The 24,284-nt window shown below is 41.7% G+C and overlaps 1 protein-coding gene across 3 annotated transcripts in view; it reads right to left on the reverse strand.

Annotated features, from left to right (window-relative positions):
• The window catches only part of MIA2 (MIA SH3 domain ER export factor 2), a 51,234-nt gene that overhangs the window by 15,777 nt on the left and 11,173 nt on the right, over positions 1-24,284 (reverse strand). For all 3 annotated transcript variants that reach the window (XM_075192558.1, XM_075192559.1, XM_075192560.1), the window contains 9 exons: positions 23,617-23,778; positions 21,494-21,585; positions 5,471-5,602; positions 5,131-5,152; positions 4,943-5,031; positions 2,527-2,598; positions 1,481-1,591; positions 1,198-1,269; positions 224-328 (listed from right to left, as the gene is read on the reverse strand). In XM_075192558.1, coding sequence (XP_075048659.1) covers positions 224-328; positions 1,198-1,269; positions 1,481-1,591; positions 2,527-2,598; positions 4,943-5,031; positions 5,131-5,152; positions 5,471-5,602; positions 21,494-21,585; positions 23,617-23,778 — 857 coding nt within the window. The remainder of the gene's footprint in view (positions 1-223; positions 329-1,197; positions 1,270-1,480; positions 1,592-2,526; positions 2,599-4,942; positions 5,032-5,130; positions 5,153-5,470; positions 5,603-21,493; positions 21,586-23,616; positions 23,779-24,284) is intronic.

A 24,284-nucleotide genomic window follows, 5' to 3' on the forward strand; every position in this document is an offset into this window, starting at 1 on the left:
TTCACACAGTGAGTTCTGTGCCACGCATTTCATTGTCCACGTGTACAGACCACCTGGCGTGGTATAGGGATCCATGGATCGATCGCTGGCAGGAGTTAGAGAGCGGTGTACACCCGCCTCATCCCATCTGGAATGCACTGCGAGCACCCAGCGTGTTGGGATAACCCAATAGTGCAGCACTTGTGACAACGCATTTCACGATCACACAACTGACAATCCACACCTGCTTTATGCTCTCCTGTAGGTGAGCCTGCTCTTCCCTCGTGTCTTGTATTGACAGCTCCAGCCGCTCTTGGTTAATCTCAAACACTTTCTGAGTCGTACGAATCTGCAGAAGGGAAGGAGGTCATGTGACTAAAGCCCGGAACGTTGCTTCATACAGAGTAACGATTACTACAATACATGCTGCATTAGTCAGCAACAGACGTTATTTATTAACATAGGTGTAAACTTGTACATTAAGCAACCAATCAGCAGCTCGTTCTGACTAGTTTAGCACAGGGCAGATTAATGAACCATCCGATTGGGTGCCAGGTTACTGCACTGTGTAAGCATGCATCTAAGTTACTAAATAATGCACAGGGAGGGGTGTCAGGTCAGAGTTTGGCCAACTGATAAAACCATTCAAAGCATTAAATCAGATCGGTCTCTGAAATTTAGAAAGAATTGGCAGCTAGGTCACAGTTAGGCTGGGTACACACTACAGAAAATTTCTCCCAATGCGCCATCCTTAATGAATTTACCAACGTTTAAAAGAAAATAAAAGTCCCGATCAGCAGCCGATTCCTGTGCACACACTATACACATTTTATATGATCAACCTTCAGATCTTTGACCTTCATCTGTCATAACCATCGGATGAAAAGATGGTGACTCTGCACACTTCATAGAGATCTAGGGATACAGCCGATCCCGAGCGCTTACACACTGCAGGATTGGAACAACATCGTTCCATCGTTGACCTACAATTTTAGTTCAGCTTAAAATTCAAATAAAACAATACAAATGTGCTTTGGAACAATAATCGTGCAGCGTACACTAATGCCGAGCGGTCGTTTATCGTGTAATTATCCGGATAATCGTCTGAAAACCCTGTAGTGTGTACCCAGCCTTAGTAAGGATATAACAGAAGAACTGAGAGATCAGGATTGCCCAGCTCAGGTCGACAGAGCACTTTATATTTGTATTAAAACTTACCTCATCTTTCTGAGATTTTTCCTTCTTGAAATTATCTTCCAGATCTTTGATTTTCTCATTAAGCTCAACAAGCTGAAAACAGAACAGATTACATATGAGAAGTAGTTTTCGTTGACAGAGCCTGATTGTAAGTTCTTAAGTCACATGATTTCCTGCTTCCATTGATAAAAAAAAAAAATGCAAACTCTGTAAATCCAAAACAATGATATTCACATGAAGAGATACGGGCTACCGACTGAAGAAGCTCTGGAAACATTGACTGTCTGTAATTATAACTACCTACCATATTGTCCAGCTCTGGTCCCCGCTGTTTCTCTTCTTCTAGATCACGCTCCAGCTTGGCTATGCTCTCCTCCAGTTCCCCGTTTGAAGCCTGCAGGGATTCCTGCAATGCCTAAAAATACATTTAAGAGCAGGTAAAGCCTCCATAGGAGTTTAATATATACAAACGTCCAAAGTATTATCAGTCCTATCTGTCCCAAAGGCCTTGATAACAACTTGTTTAATATTGTATATGGTTTTCTTGCATCGGAAAAGAGACTGTGTGTTGTGCTCATAAGTCCAAATTCTTTATAAGTCTGTGATTGGCTTGCCGTTTCCTCACACTTAACAGAGGTATGCTCTGTACAGATGGGTGAATTTATATATGTGCGAGTGTGAAGGGGAACAGGAGACATGCTATGCATTGCCATTTGAGCTTTTTGACCTAGATCAACAACCTTTTCATAACCGGCTAAGAACACCTTCACAACTGTGTCTGTGATCTGCCTTTAAGCACATAAAAGACATTGATTCAATGATGCAGTACCAGTTTAAGTATAGGCGGATTAAATAACTTTTTGTCAGAACCCGTCATGTTGTATTTTGCCCTCGAGCATGGGCGAGCGAGGAAATGTAACCAATTCAGTGGACACGGACCACACATCAAAAAGGCTTTTAAGATCTAAGCACAGACGTGTCTGGCACCGTCAGTGTACTCATCACAATACACCAAGTCTGAGTGCAGCTTTATAATTATAAAATGTCTTTCTCTATTTCTAATAGAGAGTGGTAGGAAATACTCCACGATACTGTATTGGTAACAAAGCGGCAACGGAAATTCACAGTACGACTGAACAGCGATGTTACCTTCATATCTGAAAACAGTTTGACTTTAATTGTCCTTTAAACAGCTACATTTGGTTACTATTCATAGCTAGTGTATCACAAGAATGATTTCTCCCTTTCATACCATGAGGAAGAACAAGAAACCACAGAGGGTTTATCTGTGTTCTGACCTTGAGACTTCGCAAGAGAAACAGACAGTGAGAGGTTCCTCTTTCTACTTACCGTCTGCTCAGAGATCTCCGCCAGTAACTTCCGCTGCCCAGAATCCTGTAACGTCTGCTGGACCTCTTCATACTGAGAACGGGTGATACAATATAGGCGCGTGTTACTTAATACGCTTTAAGGGCCTGAGTCATTAAGGAGAGCAAAGCATAAAAAAGGAGTAACATTTGCACCTGGGCAAAACCATGTTGCATTGGAGGGGGACAGATTTATAGTTGGGGTAGGACATGTCCTGGATCAGCTTTTAATTTCGGTGTTATAACAAGCTAGCAAGTATTTGTGTGCTAGATGAAAAAACAGCCAGTATTTAACTTATGTGTAAAATAATAAACTAATTTGCACCCCTTGTATTGTAACATGGTTTGTCCCAGAGAACATTTACTCCTTTTTTGCCTTAATGACTCAGGCCCTAAGAGCCTGAGTCATTAAAGGAAAGTAAGGCAAAAAAAAAAAGGAGTAAATGCTCTCTGAGACAAACCATGTTACAGTACAAGGGGTGCAACTTAAATTATTATTTTGCATATAAGTTACACACTGGCTGTTTTTTCATGTAACACACAAATACTGGATACCGTATATACTCGAGTATAAGCCGAGTTTTTCAGCACATTTTTTGTGCTGAAAAAGCTCCCCTCGGCTTATACTCGAGTCCTACTTACCTGGTCTCCGGTCTCCTGTCTCTCCCGCTTTGTCCCGCTTGGTCAGCCACCATTTTATTGTAGCCCCGTGTATGTGTATTCATTGCACAGGGAATAATAAAGTTAGATGAAAAGGAGCCTGTCATTTCCTCTATCCCCGCTGGTCAGAGACACGTGAGCTGCTCGTTACACACCAGAATCTAGCAGACGCCCGGACCTTAAAGCCTGTCTTAGAGGAGAAAGCCGCGGACTTCTATCTGTCATCCAGCTAAGTGATTTTATTGAGTCATTTCATCGTTGTACCTTTGTGTCCTAGGACTGTGTTTATCCGAGCTGGTATTTGAATGAAACGGTGTCCGTTACTCCATCTGCATTTCCATTGTGGATTTTTCAGGAGCAAATGTTAACTACTTATACCGGGAGTTAACTCCATTGGCATACCCATGTGGCGCTGACCTATACTTATATGCTCAAGATCTCATACATATATATTAGTTTCAGCGGATGCTCCGATTTGTATCTGTGCACGTTATGTGCTGATGTGATTTTTAATAGAGTATAAGTCAAGCTGCTATTTAGCAGATGCTTCTATATCATCATGTGCACATATGGTTATTATCAATCCGGATTGCTCTAGATGTGGATTATAGATTATAGTAGATATGGGTATATATTATGTACTTTATGTACCCAAGAAGAGTGAGTTTAAGCTGTGTGGCTATATGGTACTAGCTGTATATGTATTTATCTAATGCATAGAAGCCACCCCCCAATATTTTTATTTTTGAAATTTACCAGTAGCTGCTGCATTTCCCACCCTAGGCTTATACTCGAGTCAATAAGTTTTCCCAGTTTTTGAGGTAAAATTAGGTGTCTCGGCTTATATTCGGGTCGACTTATACTCGAGTATATACGGTAGCTTTATTTTTACACTGAAATTTAAATTTGATCTAGGACATGCCCTACCCCAACTATAAATCTGTCCCCACATTTTAAATGTACCTCCCCCCTCCAGTGCAACATGGTTTTGCCCAGGTGCAAAGTTACTACTTTTTTATGATTTACTCAACTTAATGACTCAGGCCCTAAGTTTCTACGCCAACATTAAAGATAACCTAGACCACTGCATTCAGTATATAAAAGATTGAGATAATATCTCTCTATATCTATCTTTCTCTATAATCCCAGTGTCTACGTTTCTACATAGATGCAGTAAAGCTGTCATACTTGTTGCTGTCTGAAACCGAAAGTTGTCCCCTGCAAGCTTAGGATTGAAGACTGCAGCATAAGCATACGAGTAATGACAATGTTTTGAGGCCACTGATTAATTCTGTAGTGACTGACTATTCACATTTCTGCTTTATGTTCTGTGGTTTCAAGAGAAGTTTTAAAGATAAAACTCTCAGGAATTTATTTTACTTTATAATTCTGTACCTACTCAATAGAACACATGGGCACAAGGCATTGCCATCAGATTCCCTGTGTATTTAATAGACGGCGTCCATCACCTACACGCTAGATGTAGCTATTTAGTGGGCTGGCCCAATATTTGGCAAAATCTATTCTACAACCGAGGCAGATGGTCCTTCCATAAAAACTTTTCCTGAATGTACTTTCATTATATAAGCTCGGTTTTCACGCTTAGTAAACCCTGACAATATCTGGGTTGATTACAAGTGCCAATTTGGTGGAATGTACAACATAAGATGTCCCCACACTGCAGAGCCCAGGAAACACAATTAGGTATTGTACAGTGAACTTATTGGCAGTCACTATACCTGTTTCTGCACAATGCTAAGTTTTTCTAGAACTTCACTTTTAGTCTTCAAAATTTCGGTGATCTGATCACCAAGTTTACATTCTCGGCCTGAAAATGACAAAATAAAAGAATTAACCAATCACAGAACACTTCTGTACAGACATGTATCTATATAATCGATGTGACCGCATTTATAGCTGCACTTACCAGCATAACATCTGCTTTTAATCTGAAATATAAAAGAAAAAGTTCAAATTAATACTGGAGTAAAATACACATTAAGTGTATGAGAGTCAAAATTACAAAGGGGCCTGAGCACAGTTTGGAAACAACATTCATCCATCCTGTGAAGGTTAAAACATATTGAAGCTGTACCAGAGATCTATGCAAAAACCTCCATTAATCACTCTCAAAACGTTTGCTGCACCTTGGCTGGCCGAATGGAGCCGCCGAGAAAAGCCCAGCACCATGGGCTGAATAACTTCTATAAATGACACAACATTTTACCATAGAGAAGTTTTAAAGTGATCAGAATGGAGATACTTACACATCGGATAGTTCTACAGGTGAATACTAGGACTGAGAGAAGCCCCAAGCATGCAGTGAAAATCACCACTTCCCAGGAACAGCCATAAAAGTCTGGGCCGGGCTGGAGATCCTCTGGTAACAGAGAAACAACCTAGACAAGGAAAACAGTTGGTTATTGTACAGAAGTCACCTGTGCACACAGTGAGGATACATACATCACATCAGACATGGATAGTAGCAGAGTCTCTCTGACGTTTAAAGGATGCTATATCCTTATTAAGATGTTAACAGGTAATTCAACCTTGGCATCAACTTTCGCGCATAAATGTTAACTCATACCCTGTCCTATGTACAATAAATAATTGTACATAGATACACTCTAATAAGAGCGTATCTAGCATTTACCTAAACTACAGTCTCCACCTTTAGGGTGGCTGAGTATATACAGTTTTCTGTCTATCCGAGAATGAGTCTAGCATAGAAGACCGGTTATATTTGTCAAATAGACTCCTTGGGTCTATTTTGCTCATTTAATCTGCCCCCCACCCCCCAAAAATAAGCAACAAGACTGAGGGATAAATTTACCAAGCTGCGGGTTTGAAAAAGTGGAGATGTTGCCTATAGCAACCAATCAGATTCTACTTAGCATTTATTTGGTACATTCTACAAAATGACAGCTAGAATCTGATTGGTTGCTATAGGCAACATCTCCACTTTTTCAAACCCGCAGCTCGCTAAATTTACCCCTGGATCTCTCATGTAGTATGAAATTTCACTGCCATAATACAATCAGAGGTATAGCTTAGATGTATGTGCTTTCTCCATCTAATATACTTTCTTACCTTGCAAACATGATATATATTTATGAGATTTAATAAGCAAAAATATACATTTATTGTTAATCTGTACGTCATGTTTCAGTGTACTATTCCTTACATTACCAAGTACAGGAACACATGCCATTATATGTAATTTATCCATATATCTTGTTATGGGCTGTCATGCATTTAAAATCTTAAACTCTCTCTGCAACAGGATGATCCGTTTTAGCAAAGCAGCTGGTATGCCAATGACATCATCGCTTATGTCACAAGTGGGGTCATGTGACCACTGCAGAAACTGGCGCGGTGGTGTGAATAATAACCCTGCATGCATGTGTTACCTTTCCCCCATAAGCTCCAGCAAACCTGCTTAAGAACTGAACACATGTTACATTATCTACTTTATCGCTGGAAAATCCCTGCAGCCGCAGCAATGGTGTTTTACAGCCAGGGCATAAATTCTTGAGGTATATTCTATAGAACTGCTCATATTACTATAGTTTTATATAATATATGCACAGTGCACAACTGGGACTCTGCCTCTAGAGCACAAAATAAAAAAATCATGTGTGGGTAGGGTTATCAGATCAAAAATGAAAATCCAGAACTATATTACTTATACGTCTGCACAGTATGTATATGAGCTAAAGCTGGGAACACATATATGCAATCACTTCAAATGCAATGTCTAATTATTTCACCAATGATTGAAAATCCCGATAAGCATGCTGATTCATGTGTACACACCTACACGATTTACCATCAGATCTGTGATCCTCATCTCTCATAACCATCTGCTGAACAGATCGTGACTCTGCGCACACTGCAAATATCTGTCTACACTGCTGCAACACGTTGGAGGAACCACCGACAGAAGTGTTGAATAGACGGTCGTCAGTGCGTGCACGCTTCCACATTTGCCCGACATCGTTCCACTGCCGATTTTGATTTTTATAGAAGTTTGTAGAACCAAAATATCAACAGCCGTGATGTGTTTTAAAGGAATCAAACATGATCGTGGGAAGGTACACACTCTTACAATATCTGCACGAGTGTTGTATTAGTTTGTACCCACCTGCAGTACATCATGTGTAATGTACATGTCTGATCTTCTAACCCTATACGTCGCAGACAGTATAGGGCCATGTCTATGAAAGGCAAATTCCAGCAGGTCACAAACATACTAACAGTGATATGTTAGTCTGTAGCAGGCTTATATTGCTGATATAGGTAGCGAACATAAGTAGGCATCATTGTTTTCTATGGAGGTTGTGAGGATTTCAATAAAATGTACAATGACACAGTTTGCAGCTAGTTGTTAGTGACAGCTGAATATAACATACAGGAAGTGGCTTCCCTATAGGGAAAGTTACATGGTGATACCAGATCAGATTCATTGGGGAAGATCTTTACAAAAAGTCATAGGTGGCAATTATTTGATGCAGAGATTTTGGCAGCGTACATAGCACTTGCCGAAGGGAAGAGGGGACCGTGCCAAAGGAATTAACAGCACTTATTCAACTCTTGCACTATGAACGGCTGCTTCTGACACTCTCCTAAGATGTTTCACCATTACTGTAACATAATGTGTTCTCCCTGTTTGTACAGTGCCGAGGAGTATGTTTGCACTATAAAAGGAGAATACCAGTGAGCACTTACTGAGCGTCCTCTAGAACTTTTACAGGTTTTTGTGGGTTAATTACCATCTGTAGATTACAATGTCACTGGGAAAGCAAATGAGTTACCATAATTAGATCACTGTTCATCTAGATATTACATATCTAGACTCCACATCACTACGTTCACATTGATCTAGGTTACTTAATATGTGTTACTGTTCTAATGTACCAGTTATCCTCAGCACATCACTGGGTCACTGTAGATCTAGACCAAGCCTGGTTAACCTGTGGCACTCTAGGTGTTTGTGAAACTACAAGTCCCAGCATCCCCTTCCAGCAATAAGCTGCTAAATATTGGCAAAGCATGCTGGGGGTTGTAGTTTCACAACACCTGAAGTGTCACAGGTTAGCCAACACTGTGCTAGACTGTGTAACCTATCCACAGATCTAGGCTGTGTAACCCACCCACATCACTGGGTCACTGCAGACCTACATTGTGTAACCTATCCACATCATCATCATTTATTTATATAGCGCCACTAATTCCGCAGCGCTGTACAGAGAACTCATTCACATCAGTCCCTGCCCCATTAGGGCTTACAGTCTAAATTCCCTAACACACATACACAGACAGAGAGACAGAGGGAGAGACTAGGGTCAATTTGTTAGCAGCCAATTAACCTACCAGTATGTTTTTGGAGTGTGGGAGGAAACCGGAGCACCCAGAGGAAACCCACGCAAACAAGGGGAGAACATACAAACTCCTCACAGTTAAGGCCATGGTCGGGAATTGAACTCATGACCCCGATGCTGTGAGGCAGAAGTGCTAACCACTGAGCCACAGTGTTGCCCATCACTGGGTCATTCTAGATCTGCAGTGTGTAACCTATCCACATCACTGGGTCAGTGTAGATCTAGAATGTGTAACCTATCCACATCACTGGGTCACTGTAGATCTAGGCTGTGTAACCTATCCACATCACTGGGTCACTGTAGATCTAGGCTGTGTAACCTATCCACATCACTGGGTCACTGTAGATCTAGGCTGTGTAACCTATCCACATCACTGGGTCACTGTAGATCTAGGCTGTGTAACCTATCCACATCACTGGGTCACTGTAGATCTAGGCTGTGTAACCTATCCACATCCCTGGGTCACTGTAGATCTAGGCTGTGTGACCTATCCACATCCCTGGGTCACTGTAGATCTAGGCTGTGTAACCTATACACATCACTGGGTCACTGTAGATCTAGGCTGTGTAACCTATCCACATCACTGGGTCACTGTAGATCTAGGCTGTGTAACCTATCCATATCACTGGGTCACTGTAGATCTGGACTGTGTAACCTATCCACATCACTGGGTCACTGTAGATCTAGGCTGTGTAACCTATCCACATCACTGGGTCACTGTAGATCTAGGCTGTGTAACCTATCCACATCCCTGGGTCACTGTAGATCTAGGCTGTGTGACCTATCCACATCCCTGGGTCACTGTAGATCTAGGCTGTGTAACCTATCCACATCCCTGGGTCACTGTAGATCTAGGCTGTGTAACCTATCCACATCCCTGGGTCACTGTAGATCTAGGCTGTGTAACCTATACACATCCCTGGGTCACTGTAGATCTAGGCTGTGTGACCTATCCACATCACTGGGTCACTGTAGATCTAGGCTGTGTAACCTATCCACATCACTGGGTCACTGTAGATCTGGACTGTGTAACCTATCCACATCCCTGGGTCACTGTAGATCTAGGCTGTGTAACCTATCCACATCCCTGGGTCACTGTAGATCTAGGCTGTGTAACCTATCCACATCACTGGGTCACTGTAGATCTAGGCTGTGTAACCTATCCACATCACTGGGTCACTGTAGATCTAGGCTGTGTAACCTATCCACATCACTGGGTCACTGTAGATCTAGGCTGTGTAACCTATCCACATCACTGGGTCACTGTAGATCTGGACTGTGTAACCTATCCACATCACTGGGTCACTGTAGATCTAGGCTGTGTGACCTATCCACATCACTGGGTCACTGTAGATCTAGGCTGTGTGACCTATCCACATCCCTGGGTCACTGTAGATCTGGACTGTGTAACCTATCCACATCCCTGGGTCACTGTAGATCTAGGCTGTGTGACCTATCCACATCACTGGGTCACTGTAGATCTAGGCTGTGTAACCTATCCACATCACTGGGTCACTGTAGATCTGGACTGTGTAACCTATCCACATCCCTGGGTCACTGTAGATCTGGACTGTGTAACCTATCCACATCCCTGGGTCACTGTAGATCTAGGCTGTGTGACCTATCCACATCACTGGGTCACTGTAGATCTAGACTAAGGAGCCTGTCCACATCCCCGGGTGACAGCAGGAAGTTGCCCACATCAGCTGATAGGTGGATGGGTTAGCTGCTGCAGGGCTGTGGTGAGCTCAGGCTGGTGTGAATATTGTAAGGGATAAGCAGCACTACGGCTATCACTGACTCACCTGCCGCACCGTCTCCCCCATCCCGGCCATCCCCGCTCTCCCCGGTCACGTAAGTGAAACAGACTGCATCCCGGAGCCCTCAGCCACCGGCTGGACAATACCACCGCTCCATGATACAGGGGGGTGCCGCGTCCTCTCCAAGAGACTGGCACTTCCTGCTAACCCCACCTCCCTCCTCCAGACCGGCTCTCCCTGTGAATATAATTTTACTTTCTAATCACTGTCACGTAACACTCGTGTTTAGCCGTTACAAACCGAACTTCATAAAGTGTGTGCCCCCCTCCTAACTTGGTATGACCTAATAGACGTCACGGGAAGAGGTAACGTACGTGCTGTTGGATGGGGCGGGGCGAGTGAAGCTGCCTGGCGCCATCATGTTTACTGGCAAAGCCCTGAGCTCTTTAACATAGCTGTTCATATATATATATATATATATATATATATATATATATATATACACACAGACTCTCTATAGTCCAGTCTGTTGCTCCATATTTACCTGGAATTCTCTATAGATAACTTGCAGCTCTCCAGCTATTGTGGAGCCAGACAGAGGATGCTGGGATTTGTAGTTCCACAGTCCTTCTATGAGCCATTACTGCAACTCATGTACACCTGCTATCTGCAGAGCTGGCAACCCTTAAAATGTATTTTCTAAGACTATTTGTCCACCAACACTTTTACTGACATATGATTGTAAAATGCAACAGGAAGTGAAAATAGTGACATCTAGAGATTAAATTTAGGTGCTGCTGTGTAATTTAGTAGAGAACAGTGTCTTATCTTTTGCTGACATCTGTTGTTTTCTCAATGTCAAGCAAAAATGACCCTTTTCACTGACTTGTCAGTACATTTAATGACATGACAACAATGCATATTTCTAACTCCATGCAGAAGCAGTTTGCAGGCACTATTTAATGCTTAAAAGTACTTTATTTAAATACATTTCTAAAATGTGTTTATTGGTGGGGAAAAAGGGCAAAATCATGTGTCGTTTTAACTTTTTTTACAATAAAACTAACAAAAGTTTGCAAGAAAAGATTAAGGTCTAACCTACATGCTTGATTTATAAGCTGCAATAAAATCTCATGTGATCGCTTAGAACACATTGTGCTACGTTGTGCTGTTAATTGCCTGAGGATATTATAAATCTCCTAACAGCTGAAAGCAACATTTCCTATGCTGAATCACCTAAAGAAAACACAACCTATTGTAGTCAAAGGCAGCAATAAACACACATGATGCATGGTTACATTGTTTTTGTTAAAATGCTCTCTACTTGTGTGTCTACTATCAATAGCAGGCATGTAAAAATCAATGTAATGGACTCATACAGCATGTGCATTTCATATGTGTACAGTTTTGTGTGTCAGATCTCGAGACCCAGTCAACCCAAAATGTTGAAGTCTACTCCAGTTTAACTCCATAGCCGCAGACTGATTATTACCTATAGTTCCACACCCTTGTTACTCCCCAAATTATCCTCCTTGTGACTTTATCGCCTCTATTCAACATAATGACTGCACAGCAGAAAGATGTATAGTAGTCTAGTTATGCCCTAAATTATTTCCAATTATTATTAAAGTTCCATGACCTATAATCCTGTCTTCAGACATAGACTAGTACTAACCACACATCTGCCAGTCTCCTGTTATAATTTGCAGTGGTTGAGTTTGCACTGCTGGAAATATCAGTACAACAGGTTTGCTACATATTTAAAGCAGTAGTTATGCTTTAGAGCTCAAATTACAGAAACCTATACCCCCCCCCCATTCCCCATGCTTGCCTACGACTCTACTATGCTTAATATCTTATACTATGCAATAATTAGTTATAACTTCATATACCCCCATTTCACAGGTCATAGACCTGTCACAGTGATGTTTTTCATACAGTGCGATTGCGAACAATAATTCAGGACTAGCCAGTATTCCTCATACAGCTGCAATATCTGTATATAGTTTCATTTCACATGCCACCAGATAGCCAATATGGCTCATAGGAAAAACACCTGCATATAGTCTTACATTACCATATAGCCTCACTTCACATGTCACCCAGTAGCCAACACTCCCTAAATAGCCAAAATGCAGCCTCACATGCGCCCAGTACTATCATCATCTATATAGCACCACTAGTTTTGCAGCGCTGTACAGAGAACTCACTCACATCAGTCCCTGCCCCATTGGAGCTTACAGTCTAAATTCCCTAACATACATACACAGACCAAAAGAGACTAAGGTCAATTTGATAGCAGCCAGTTAACCTACCAGTATGTTTTTAGAGTGTGGAAGGAAACCGGAGCACCCGGAGGAAACCCAAGCAAACACGAGGAGAACATACAAACTCCACACAAATAAGGCCATGGTCGGGAATCTAACTCATGACCCCAGTGCTGTAAGGTAGAAGTGCTATCCATAATTTTAAATGCCCCGATATATGAAGACATGTGAAAATATATGGTGTAGCTTCATGTTCCTTCCCCCTATGGCCCAGAGTACTCACCACCACTATTCAGGTGGGGCGCCGGTCTCCCCAAAGAAAAAGTAATGGGAATTCACCATGTGATGGGCTCCGGTTACCATGGAACTGATTGATGAGGTCCCAATACCTGCGCAGGTCTGCTATCACTCTCATTAGCTTAAGCTCCATATGTTTTACTCTCATCAGTTACAGGTCCATGTTCTCTATCTTTCTAGCACTCCATTTATTATTTATTACATTTTTTTTAGAGTACTTTACTCTCAGTTTACTACCAAATCAGCCCCTAAAACTTTGTGTCTTCCCCCCTATCCAGTTATTAATTATAGCTCCATATCTTTTTGCCCACAGTTGAAATAGTATTTGCTCATAAAAAAGGCCACTGAAACTATTCACAAATATATATGTAAAAGTGCCAGGAACGTCTCACTACTAAAGATATTTGAAATACGATCGTAGAGGGAGAGATGTTTTGCTAATCACAGCAGACTTCCTATCTATAATCCTACCGCAACCAGCCACTTGTGCAGAGAATGGCTAATTACGAAGCGCAAGAGCAAAAACAGAAAGGACAAAAAAAAGCACAAAAGTACGGTAGGTTGAAAACAGACGCTAAGGTCAGGCAAGAAACAGTGATCAGGAGTAAAGCGACGGTCAGTAACAGTAGATCCAAGGACAATGGTACCCAGTTTGGGGATCGAAAACCTAAAACGGGCGTCTTGTTGGTGCCAAGCCTGGACTTACATAAGTGCTGTCACTTTAAGGCACTCGACCTGCGATAGCACAAAACTCTAATAAGCACATAATTGGAGGTGGGTGCTGTAAAGATGACGCGGGCAGGTAAGTATCTTACAATGTGACTCTCACTCTCCAGTTTCATGTTTCACTCTCTAGTTATGTCATGTAGCAAATCTCCATTTCTTATTCTCTAGTTACTTCCTATAACTCAATGTCCTCCATTCATTAGTTGTTCCTCTTTTTTTTCTTATCTTGCCTACATCCTCATCCTATTCCGTCTGACCGTTTCTATCCGTCAATAACAGGCTTTGTTGCAGCCAGACAAAAGTGCTCCACTCCCCTTTAATCAAGTGTGCATTTAATCATTAAACCAGCCCGATAAACTAATAAATATTTGTTGGTGGTTCAAATGTCTTATTTAAATATTTAATCTAATTGAACATTGGCATTTACTTCATTAGAAAGGTCTGGTTTCATTTTAAAGATGAATTTTTTTAGTCTGATGTTCCTCCTCTTTATTATATTGCTGTGTTTCTAGATCAGCCTTTGGTGATGTCAGGGGCAAACGCAGGATCTGTAGAGGGGTTTCCACACCACGCCACCAGTTGGCGTGACCAGCGTGCATGGGGGCGTGGCTATAATTGTAGACAGTGCTTGGCTGTTCTCCAACTCTTCCTATCCCCATAATATACATGGGCAATGCTGCGTGCACTACTGTTAGGTGCACGCAGCTCTCCCTTTTCAAGCAGAGCCGTGTGAAGCGGGACCAGGGTCCAGCCATCTCCATTATACACTGCCCCAGGCTTGGAGGGAGGTTTCCAGGCACTAGGAAACCCCCCTCGGTTTGCCTATGGATGTCACCTGAGCGTTATAGAACACAGATTTTTTTTGACCAAGAAATTGATAGAATTCTGAAGTAGTTAAAAGCTCTTCTCCTTTTAAATTAAAGAGAATGGGTAACATTGTTGGTTGGTTGGCCAAATACTCTGGCGTGTGTGGCTCAACGATGCTAATGATCATATCAAAAGAGTTATTATTGGTACCTGCGGGCAAAAGGTAACGCTATATGACTGTCTGTGATCATCTCCGCTTGGAACTAAAGGGCCCTGGGGGTAAATGTAACAAGCTGCGAGTTTCCGGCGGGTTTGAAAAGTGGAGATGTTGCCTATAGCAACCAATCAGATTCTAGCTTTTCGTAGAATGTTCTAAATAAATAATAACTACAATCTGATTGGTTGCTATGGGCAACATCTTCACTTTTCAAACCTGCTGAAAACTCACTGCTTGATACATTTACCCCCTAGTGTGTTTTACAGAGGTGATCTGTTTGCATGAGACTTGTACAGTCTGGTGACCTCTGTAACAAGCACCAGAATTAGTAAATGGGTGGCCAACTTGACTCTTCTCTAAAGACAAATGCTGTATTCCAGATTAGGACCTGTCCTTAAAATCACATTGCCTGTAGCTGTATAATGCGCAGCAACCAACTGTCCCTAATTTCCAAGGACTGTCGCACATTTTCAGTGCTGACCCACTGGTGTAATAGAATTTCTCTTTTTCTTGTTAGAAGCAATTCTTATCTGCTCTTACGCTCGGGGCTTTATAGCTCAATATTCATTGAAAGAAAGTATTTCAAGTGCAAAAAAAGTACAATCTGATCAAATTCAGTAATCATAACATGATAGGAATTGTAGTGCTCCAAGGTGCGCTAAGGCAGTGTATCACTCGTAAACTGAGTGGATGCACCAGCTCCGCAGCCATTGTCACTGGAAAATACAATTACATTTAGTGCCGCCATCAGGGGGGGGGTACAGCCAGTACAGCTGTGAGGGGCCCGGACAGACCTCTCCATCTGTCCGGGCTCCCTGGTCTGTCTGGGCCCCTCAGTCTGACCGACCGTGCTGCCCCTTCTTCTCTGTGATGCTGCAGCTCCCAGGCTCTGATAGGCAGGGGCGCAGCATGTTGATGTCATCACTGCCCGCTGAGCTCCCAGTCTGTCAGTGACCGGGAGCTGCAGCATCGCGGAGGAGAAGGTAAGTTAATTGGGTATTCATTTGATAGGGGAGGGGCAGATAGAAGTGGAGGACAATTAACTGTGATTAGGGGTGGTGAGAGGGGCAAATTTACTGCAATTGTGGGGGGAGAGGGCAACATTTACTTTGGGGGAGGGGAGAGCGGTACATTTACTGTGATTGGGGGGGAGAGGGGAACATTTACTGTGATGATGGAGTGGGGGGAGGCATGTACTGTGGTGTGGGATAGGAGGCGCATGTATGGCGAAGAGGAAGGGGGGCACATGTATGGGGAGGAGGAGCCCTGCCAGATTAATTAGTACTCACCCCACAGTTTCTGATGGCAGCCCTGATTACACTACATGGCCAAACATATGTGGGCATCCTTTCTAATTAGTGCGTTTGGTCACTCTAGCCACACCCATTGCTAACAGGTGCATAGACTCAAGCATACCGCCATGTAGTCTCCATAGTCAAACAGCAGCAGTATCGGTAATACTGAAGAGTTCAGTCACTTTCAACGTGGCACTTTCATAGGATGCCACCCTTCCAAAAGGCAGTTTGGCAAATATAGGCCAAGCTAGAGCTGCCCAGGTCAACTGTAAGTGATGTTATTGTATAGTGGAGAAACAACTGCTCAGTCTCGATGAGGTAAGCCACATAAGCTCACGGAACGGAACCACTGAGTGCTGAAGCACGTATCACTTAAAAATCGTCTGTCCTGGGTTGCAACGCTCACTACTGAGTTCCGTGGCCGAGCAGTGGTACACAAGCCTCAGATTACCATGAGCAATGGCAAATATCGACTGCAGTGGTGTAAAGCACAGCGCCATCGGACTCTGAAGCAGTGGAAACACTTTGGGCTAGATTTACTAAGATGCGGGTTTGAAAAAGTGGGGATGTTGCCTATAGCAAACAATCAGATTCTAGCTTTCATTTATTTAGTACCTTCTACAAAATGACAGCTAAAATCTGATTGGTTGCTATAGGCAACATCCCCACTTTTTCAAACCCGCAGCTTAGTAAATCTAACCCTTTGTCTGGAGTAACGAATCACGTTTCCCTATCTGGCTGTTCGAGGAATCTGGGTTTGGCGGATGCTAGGAGAACACTTCCTACCCAAATGTCTACTGCCAACTGTAAAGTTTGGTGGAGGAGGAATAATGGTCTGGGTCTGTTTGTCTTGGTTTGCCCTGGACCTCTTAGTTCCAGAGTAGGAAAATCTTAATGCTACAGCATACAATGAAATTCTAGAGAATTCTGTGCTTTCAACTTTGTGCCAACAGTTTGGGGAAGGCACTTTCCCGTTTCAGCAATGCAATGCTCCCGTGCACAAAACGATATCCATCAAAAAATATGGTTTCCCAAGTCTGGTGTGACAGGTCCTGACATAAACCCCATGAAACACCTTTGGGATGAATTGGAACGCCGACTGCAAGCCAGGCCTTGTTGCCCAACATTCGTGCCCAACTTCACTAATGCTTTTGTGGTTTAATGGGTGTAAATCTTTGCAGCCAAGTTCCAAAATAAAGAAGAAACTATTGAAAAGCCCTCTTAGAAGAGTGGAGGCTGTTCTAGCAGCAAAGGGGACATTGCCTCTATATATTGACCATTGTATTGGAATGAGATATTCAACAAGCACATACTGTATGGATGTGATGTTCGGGTCTCCACATACTTTTGACAATGTTGAATATATATATATTTGGGATCTCCTTTTTAGGCTCGGGAGGGGACCCCTGAAGACATCCAAAAAGGGGGATGTGCAAGACTTGGTGCAGCAAAGGCTGCAGCTCCCCCAACCCCCACATGCACACTGCGTTTGCATTTTGGCAATATAATGCAATTTAAGCACTGATAGTTACCAGCACTGTGACTTTGAAACCACTTTACAGCGCCAAATTGAAAGCTGCAAAATGATAGGGTAGTAGGGTGCAACAGAACGCTCCCCTGTGCTGAGCTCTGCTGATAGGGTCCTCCTTGTTGGAGGCCATGTTTCTTCTGCCAGCACAGAAGAAGTTTGTCTCTTTTCTAATTTGGAAAATGTCTATTATATTATATAGATGTACAATAACATTTATTACAGACAATTCTAACATTGTATCATGTCCAGCTCTCATGCACACAGCTCACGTTGACACACTGTCCCACCAACAATCTGTCCCTGGACCTTGTTTTCAAGTGTTTATCAATACGTGTATGTTGAAATAATGTCTCGTCAGCACCTACCTCCTCCTCCTGTGCTGGCGATGGATCCATCTGAATTGTATAGGATGAAAGGTTCAGAGAATCACTGGAGCAGCTGGGAGATCAGGGACATGCTGTTCACACAGAAACTAACTTGTGCCGCTGGCTGGGTCACTGCTGTGTCTTACACACTGTAAAATGATCCTGCCTGGACATTTCTGCAATGCTGGGGGTGACACAGGTGGATTCACGACTAGCAACTACAAGCCCTTCTTTTCTGCAGCAAATATATTCCAGCACACTACAAACCGCTTTACAATTCACACTCCCAACAGTCCCTGTTTTACTGGGACTGTTGGGACTCACCCTCATTCCACCAATTCATCAGTGTCGCCTATGGAGTCAAGTCAGTCTACTGTGACGAAACGCCTTGACACAAATACTGTAGGCAAAGGGTCTGATGAGTGTGTATTATCCTCTATCGGGAAAGATAATAATTCTCTAGCTTTTATTCGGTACTGGTTTTTATTAAGATTAAAGAAGCAATTTGTGCTATACAATATTTTTTATAAACTATGAAGCGCCCCATTCTTATTGATTATTATATATTATAAAATGGCTAACATTGTTGAGTCTTTTAAAATATTTTGACAGGTAGATAAACAGTGTCCGCAACTAACGATTATTTATCTTTTTTAAAATTGTAAATGCAGGAGAAACAAACAAGGTGGCATCAGGAATAATCTGCTGGAAAACATCATCAGCTAGTTATATAGCGCCACTAATTCCGCAGCGCTGTACAGAGAACTCACTCACATCAGTCCCTGCCCCATTGGAGCTTACAGTCTAAATTCCTTAACACACACACACACACACACACACACACACACACTCCACACATTTAAGGCCATGGTCGGGAATCGAACTCATGAGCCTAATGCTATGAGGCAGATGTGCTAACCACTGAGCCACCGTCTTCTCTCAAATACATCTCTCTCATTCCTCTACATTTCAGCAAAAGCCAAGAATCAAGGTTCTCAATTGACATTCTATCTCTATTGGAAAGTATGACCATGGGCCCCAAGTTTTAGTTTTGGTTTTGGATCTGGATTAACTTCATGTTTTGGTTTTGATTTTAGATCCCGATATTATTATTTTTTTTTTAAAAAAAAAACGATTTTTTTTTTTTTTTTTTTATTTAAATTATTATTTTTGTTTGCTAAAATCACATAATTTGGCTTTTTTTTTTATCCCTGCATTATTATTAATCTCAATTTCGTCAAGTGACAAGAACACTGCTACCCCTCCTGTTTTATGCATGAGCAATGTCACTGAGCAATGTCACTGGAGACTGGAGAGTGGCAAGAACACTGCTACCCCTGTTTCTGTGTGAGCAATGGCACTGAGCAATGTCACTGGAGACTGGAGAGTGACAAGAACACTGCTACCCATGTTTCTGTGTGAGCAATGGCGCCGGATCTCCTAGGGAGGGAGGTACTAATGGAATCCAAAAACTGCGAGATCGGATAACGCAACAATGACGTTTTGCCTCGATTCAGATCCGAGGATCCGCAAAAGTACCGAGCCGGCACCCTAAGTTCGGGTGGGCTCGTTTTTTCAGAAAACTGAGCCTGAGCGTCTCTATGTAGAAAAGACGTTTTCTGGCAGGGAAAATGCTTCATTAGTGAACAAAATAAAACTGCTTAATGATCTTGCTTGTCTTGTTAAGGTGATGCTAAACCCACAGGGTGCATTTATGGAAAGGTCGACCTCTCAAAAATTATATCTGAAGGCAAAGATTTATCTCCTGGATTCTGCAAAGATTTACTACAAAAAAATGTTTTCCTGAGCTTCCAAGTAATGTAAGAACAGAACTTCATTCATGTTCTACAGCTCAAGAATCTTTGGGACCACTCCTAGAGAAGCCGTGTGCTATTCTACATCCGGACAGAAAAAACATTATAATATAGCATATACCTTTGTTGTCTGGTGCTATGTACTGTACCACCTGAATTAGATATTGTCAAGAAAATTACATGCATGTAATACACACAATTCTTACAGCACAATGATTATTTGTTCAAATAGGACAACACTGCATTCATGCATCTCCAGAACTGGAAATGACCTGAGCATTTATAAGAGGGATTGCCAGTGCCTACCCCTGATGCATTAATAAATGTTGTCCAATTTACACAATAAGGGGCTGATGCAGAGTGGGTTGTATATCAGTTTGCTGAACGTATCTTGCGGAAAATCGCTCTGCTTATACCCGCAAAGTGGGATCACACATATGTGCCTATGTAATCTTGAATGATTCTGACACGTATGGGAGGACACCTTACATGTTTCATTATATATCTGTACAACTTCATGAGGTTTATAAAATTGTAAAGCGAAATGCATATGGAGGCTCCCATAAGACGTTTTCCTGGTGCCTATCAACATCGTCATCATTAATTTATATAGCGCCAACATATTCCGTAGCGCTTTACAATTGGGAACAAACAGTAAATAAACAGTACTAGATCATACATACAGAGAGGTAAGAGGGCCCTGCTCACAAGCTTAGAATCTATGGGACAATGGTTTGATACACAAGGATAAGTGCTACATTATATTGAATATTTGTCCAGCTAGAATGCAAAGGTAAAAAGTATTTAGTGGGCTGTGTGATCAGTCACACAACTATGTTGGTCAGAGGGTTGTTGTCTTGTGTTAGCTGTGTAAAGGGTTGTAATAAGGTAACATAGGGAAATTAAAAGGGTGGTAGAGGAATACTATAAGCTTGTCTGAAGAGGTGGGTTTTCAGAGAACGCTTTAAGGTTTGAAGACTACAGGAAAGTCTTATTGTGCGAGGGAGGGAATTCCACAAAGTGGGTGCAGCCCAAAGAAAGTCCTGTAACAGAGAATGGGAGGATGTGATGAGTGTGGAAGAGAGATGCAAATATTGTGCCGAATGGAGGTGCAAGTTGGGAGATATTTTGAGACATGTGAGGAGATGAATGTCTGTGCAATTTTGTTGATGGCCTTGTATGTTGAAAAACAGGCAACCAATGTAGAGACTGACAGAGTGGTTCAGCAGACAAAAAAAGGATTTGCAAGGAAAAATCTATCTCATATTTATCTCTCTATCTATTTATCTATTATTAATCTTTCTTTCTATCTATCTATCTATATCTCTAGTTTTTTGCACAGAGATGGAAATCTCCGGTTGCACTGCAATATTTATCGGGGATAATTGGGGCACACGGCAGCAGTAGAAGTAAGCTGCTCCCGGGCTGCCCACCATCCTGGGATGCCCCGCTGCTCCCGAGTGATCCAGTTAATCATGATAAATATTGTGTTTCCTTATAACATTTACCTGTCTCTTCCCTCTACTATGCTACCATCATTACCCATCATCTAATGCCCCAGGCAGTGAATGCAAAGTGAAGTTGGAGACAGATTTTGCAGAAATGCTTGAAGTAGACTTGCTCTATCTTAGCATTTAATTTTTAACCCAAAATAGTCACTGCCCTTAAGCTCTGTTACAACTTTCATATTTTCAGTTTGAAAAAGAATTTCAGAAAAAACCTACATCAGATTAAATACGAAAAATGGAAAAGGGTATCACTACCTATTTATATAATACATATTACAAAGATATGTTTAATTAGTTTAGCGTAAAAGAAAAAGTACTGTACCTTGTTGATGGCCTCTGTAATCATGGACCCGACAGGACTGACAAAGTTAAGGCAGACTTCACTGTATTTTGAAAATGCAGACTTCAATAATTCTATTATAATAAAGAGATAATACATATACTGTTTATAATATTAGATAATCTCATAATTGTTTCCTCTGCCTAGAAATATCGCTGTATACAACATCCAAGCTGGGAGACTATGAAGAAAAAAATTGTTGGGACACTAAACATGTATTTTCTCATGATAATTGTCTTCTTGAAACACAAATTTAATTGTGGATATTAGTTTTGTAGGGGTTCTCTATATATCTAAGTTATGAACCATTTAAACAATACAGGCAGTAGTCTGTTCACTACGTTGTTTTACTAACTGACTGTGTCACTTCCTCTCTCTGATCCTCTACTCTCCTTCCCTTTAAGGAAAACTGAATCTCACTCCTAACAAACCAGTTACAATTTTTGGTAGGTGGCAGTTCCAAATATTGGAATGAGAACAATGTTTATACCTTTACACCCATCTGTGTTCATTCCTCACTATTAACACTTTATAATATATCAGTGTTTTATTATATATTACATACATCCTGATATTTCTTCCTTTATACTTTCTATCCGCTAATTTTATTATCATGATTCTAGAAGAAGGGAACAGACAGTGACTCTAAGATTATATTTTAGACTTCTCTAAAATTTCCCTGTTCTGTAGTTTTAAAATTCTAACAGTAATAGTACAGCTTGTGTAAAAGCCTAATTACAATGTAAAATTATTATTGCCCACGTCAAGATCATCTACTATGTTGTGCTCCTCGCTCCCTGTGTCATAACTGATGGTGTGTGGGATTCCTGTGACATATATCTCATGTGATCATTAAGAGCCAATGGACTGGAAGCTGACAGCTTGATGATGTCACAGGGTGTTTCTCAGAACCAGTGTGAACATGATTCTGTCTGTACAAGGGCTGTTCACTCTTTCATTAATATTTATAAATATGATCTATAACTGTCCAGTCCCAGGCGATGGCTAACTTCATGCAGACATGAGAAGAAGTGAATATAAAATAAACTACACAGCTGTAACAAACCGTAAATATAACATATGTTTAGTTATATGTTAGCTATTCGGATCTGTTTATTTGTGCAGTTCTGTGTAGGTGGAAGAGTTGCATTGAAAATTTTAAATATTCAATACTAAATAAAGGAAAGAAAAATAAATTAATTTATTGATGTTGTCATTGCTTTGAAAATACACTAGCATTAATCTGTCAGGGGTGTAGATGAGCGGAGTTGCAGCAAAATAAAGTGTAGACTGGTAAAGCAAGAGGAAGCAGAATATTGTATCATTGTCACTCTGTGACACGGACTGTTCCTTTGCAAAACTGATATGGAGCAAATTGAGTTTTGCGATGGAACAAGCCGTTTTGCAGAGGTGCAAGTTTTGGCAATACAGTTCCGCTTCTGGTTCGCCATTCCACACTTTATTTGTGAATCCACATTTCACAGAATTTATAGTCTAAAGGGGGGATTCCATTCACGGCCATGTCCAACTGTAGGGAGGAACTCTGTGGAACTTCTATGAGTAGAAGTGGGATGACAACAATCCATTCCTTCTTCTGTGTAGGGTTCTACCTGGGAACATTTAAGGACAGATTCTGGCGACAAAACACGCACAATTTTGCTGGCAAATTGGAACAAGGCAGGTATTTCACTAAACAGTTTTGAAAATTCTGCTGATCTCTAGTTAAGATAGGTGTAAACTAACGATTACACCTATCTGTGAGGGGTAAGTGTCTGGATGGGACAAGTTTATTGGCTGTTAGAAAACAATCTAAAGACACCTACTTCCCATCATGTTTTGGGAAATACAATGCATATTATCAATGAGTGCATTTAATTGGCAAATCCATATGTCTTGGGTCAGGTGCTTAAACGGACCCTGCTCTGCGTAAAGTTTAGAAAATGCCAACAGTTTCCAAAAACGCTGCCAACCTGGAAATGTCCATGTGTGAGCGTGCATGTATAATATATATATATATATATATATATATATATATATATTTCCACTCATGATATGATTTTTGCTGGTTTAATATAGATTAATCACAAATGCTCTATTGACCTCACCTGCGGATGGCAGTATACTAGCGGGAGATGGTATTTGCCACGCTGCCTCGCAGCTCTCGTCTTGACCGTGTGGTTTTCCATAGGGCTGATCCAATGTTCTTTTAAATGTACAATGTTCACTGGCTGCTGCTTCTTCAGACTCACACTGAGTGAATACTTCCACTGCAAAACAAAATTAGTTTTGTCATCTGTAGGGACCAACATATAGAGCAAAACAACAGGCACCACTGGAATAAGGACAGGGAGCGTAGACATGGACGGATCAGGACAGGCAGCACTGGAATCAGGAAACAGAGCAGAGATATGGACAGATCAGGACAGGCAGCACTGGAATCAGGACAGGGAGCGTAGACATGGACAAATCAGGACAGACAGCACTGCAATCAGGACAGGGAGCGTAGACATGAATAGATCAGGACAGGCAGCACTGGAATCAGGATACAGAGCATAGACATGGACAGATCAGGACAGGCAGCACTGGAATCAGGACATAGAGCGTAGACATGGACAGATCAGGACAGGCAGCACTGGAATCAGGATACAGAGCATAGACATGGACAGATCAGGACAGGCAGCACTGGAATCAGGATACAGAGCGTAGACATGGACAGATCAGGACAGGCAGCACTGGAATCAGGACATAGAGTATAGACATGGACAGATCAGGA

This window comes from Mixophyes fleayi, chromosome 12, assembly GCF_038048845.1.
Source record: "Mixophyes fleayi isolate aMixFle1 chromosome 12, aMixFle1.hap1, whole genome shotgun sequence".
Classification (NCBI taxonomy): Eukaryota; Metazoa; Chordata; class Amphibia; order Anura; family Limnodynastidae; genus Mixophyes; species Mixophyes fleayi.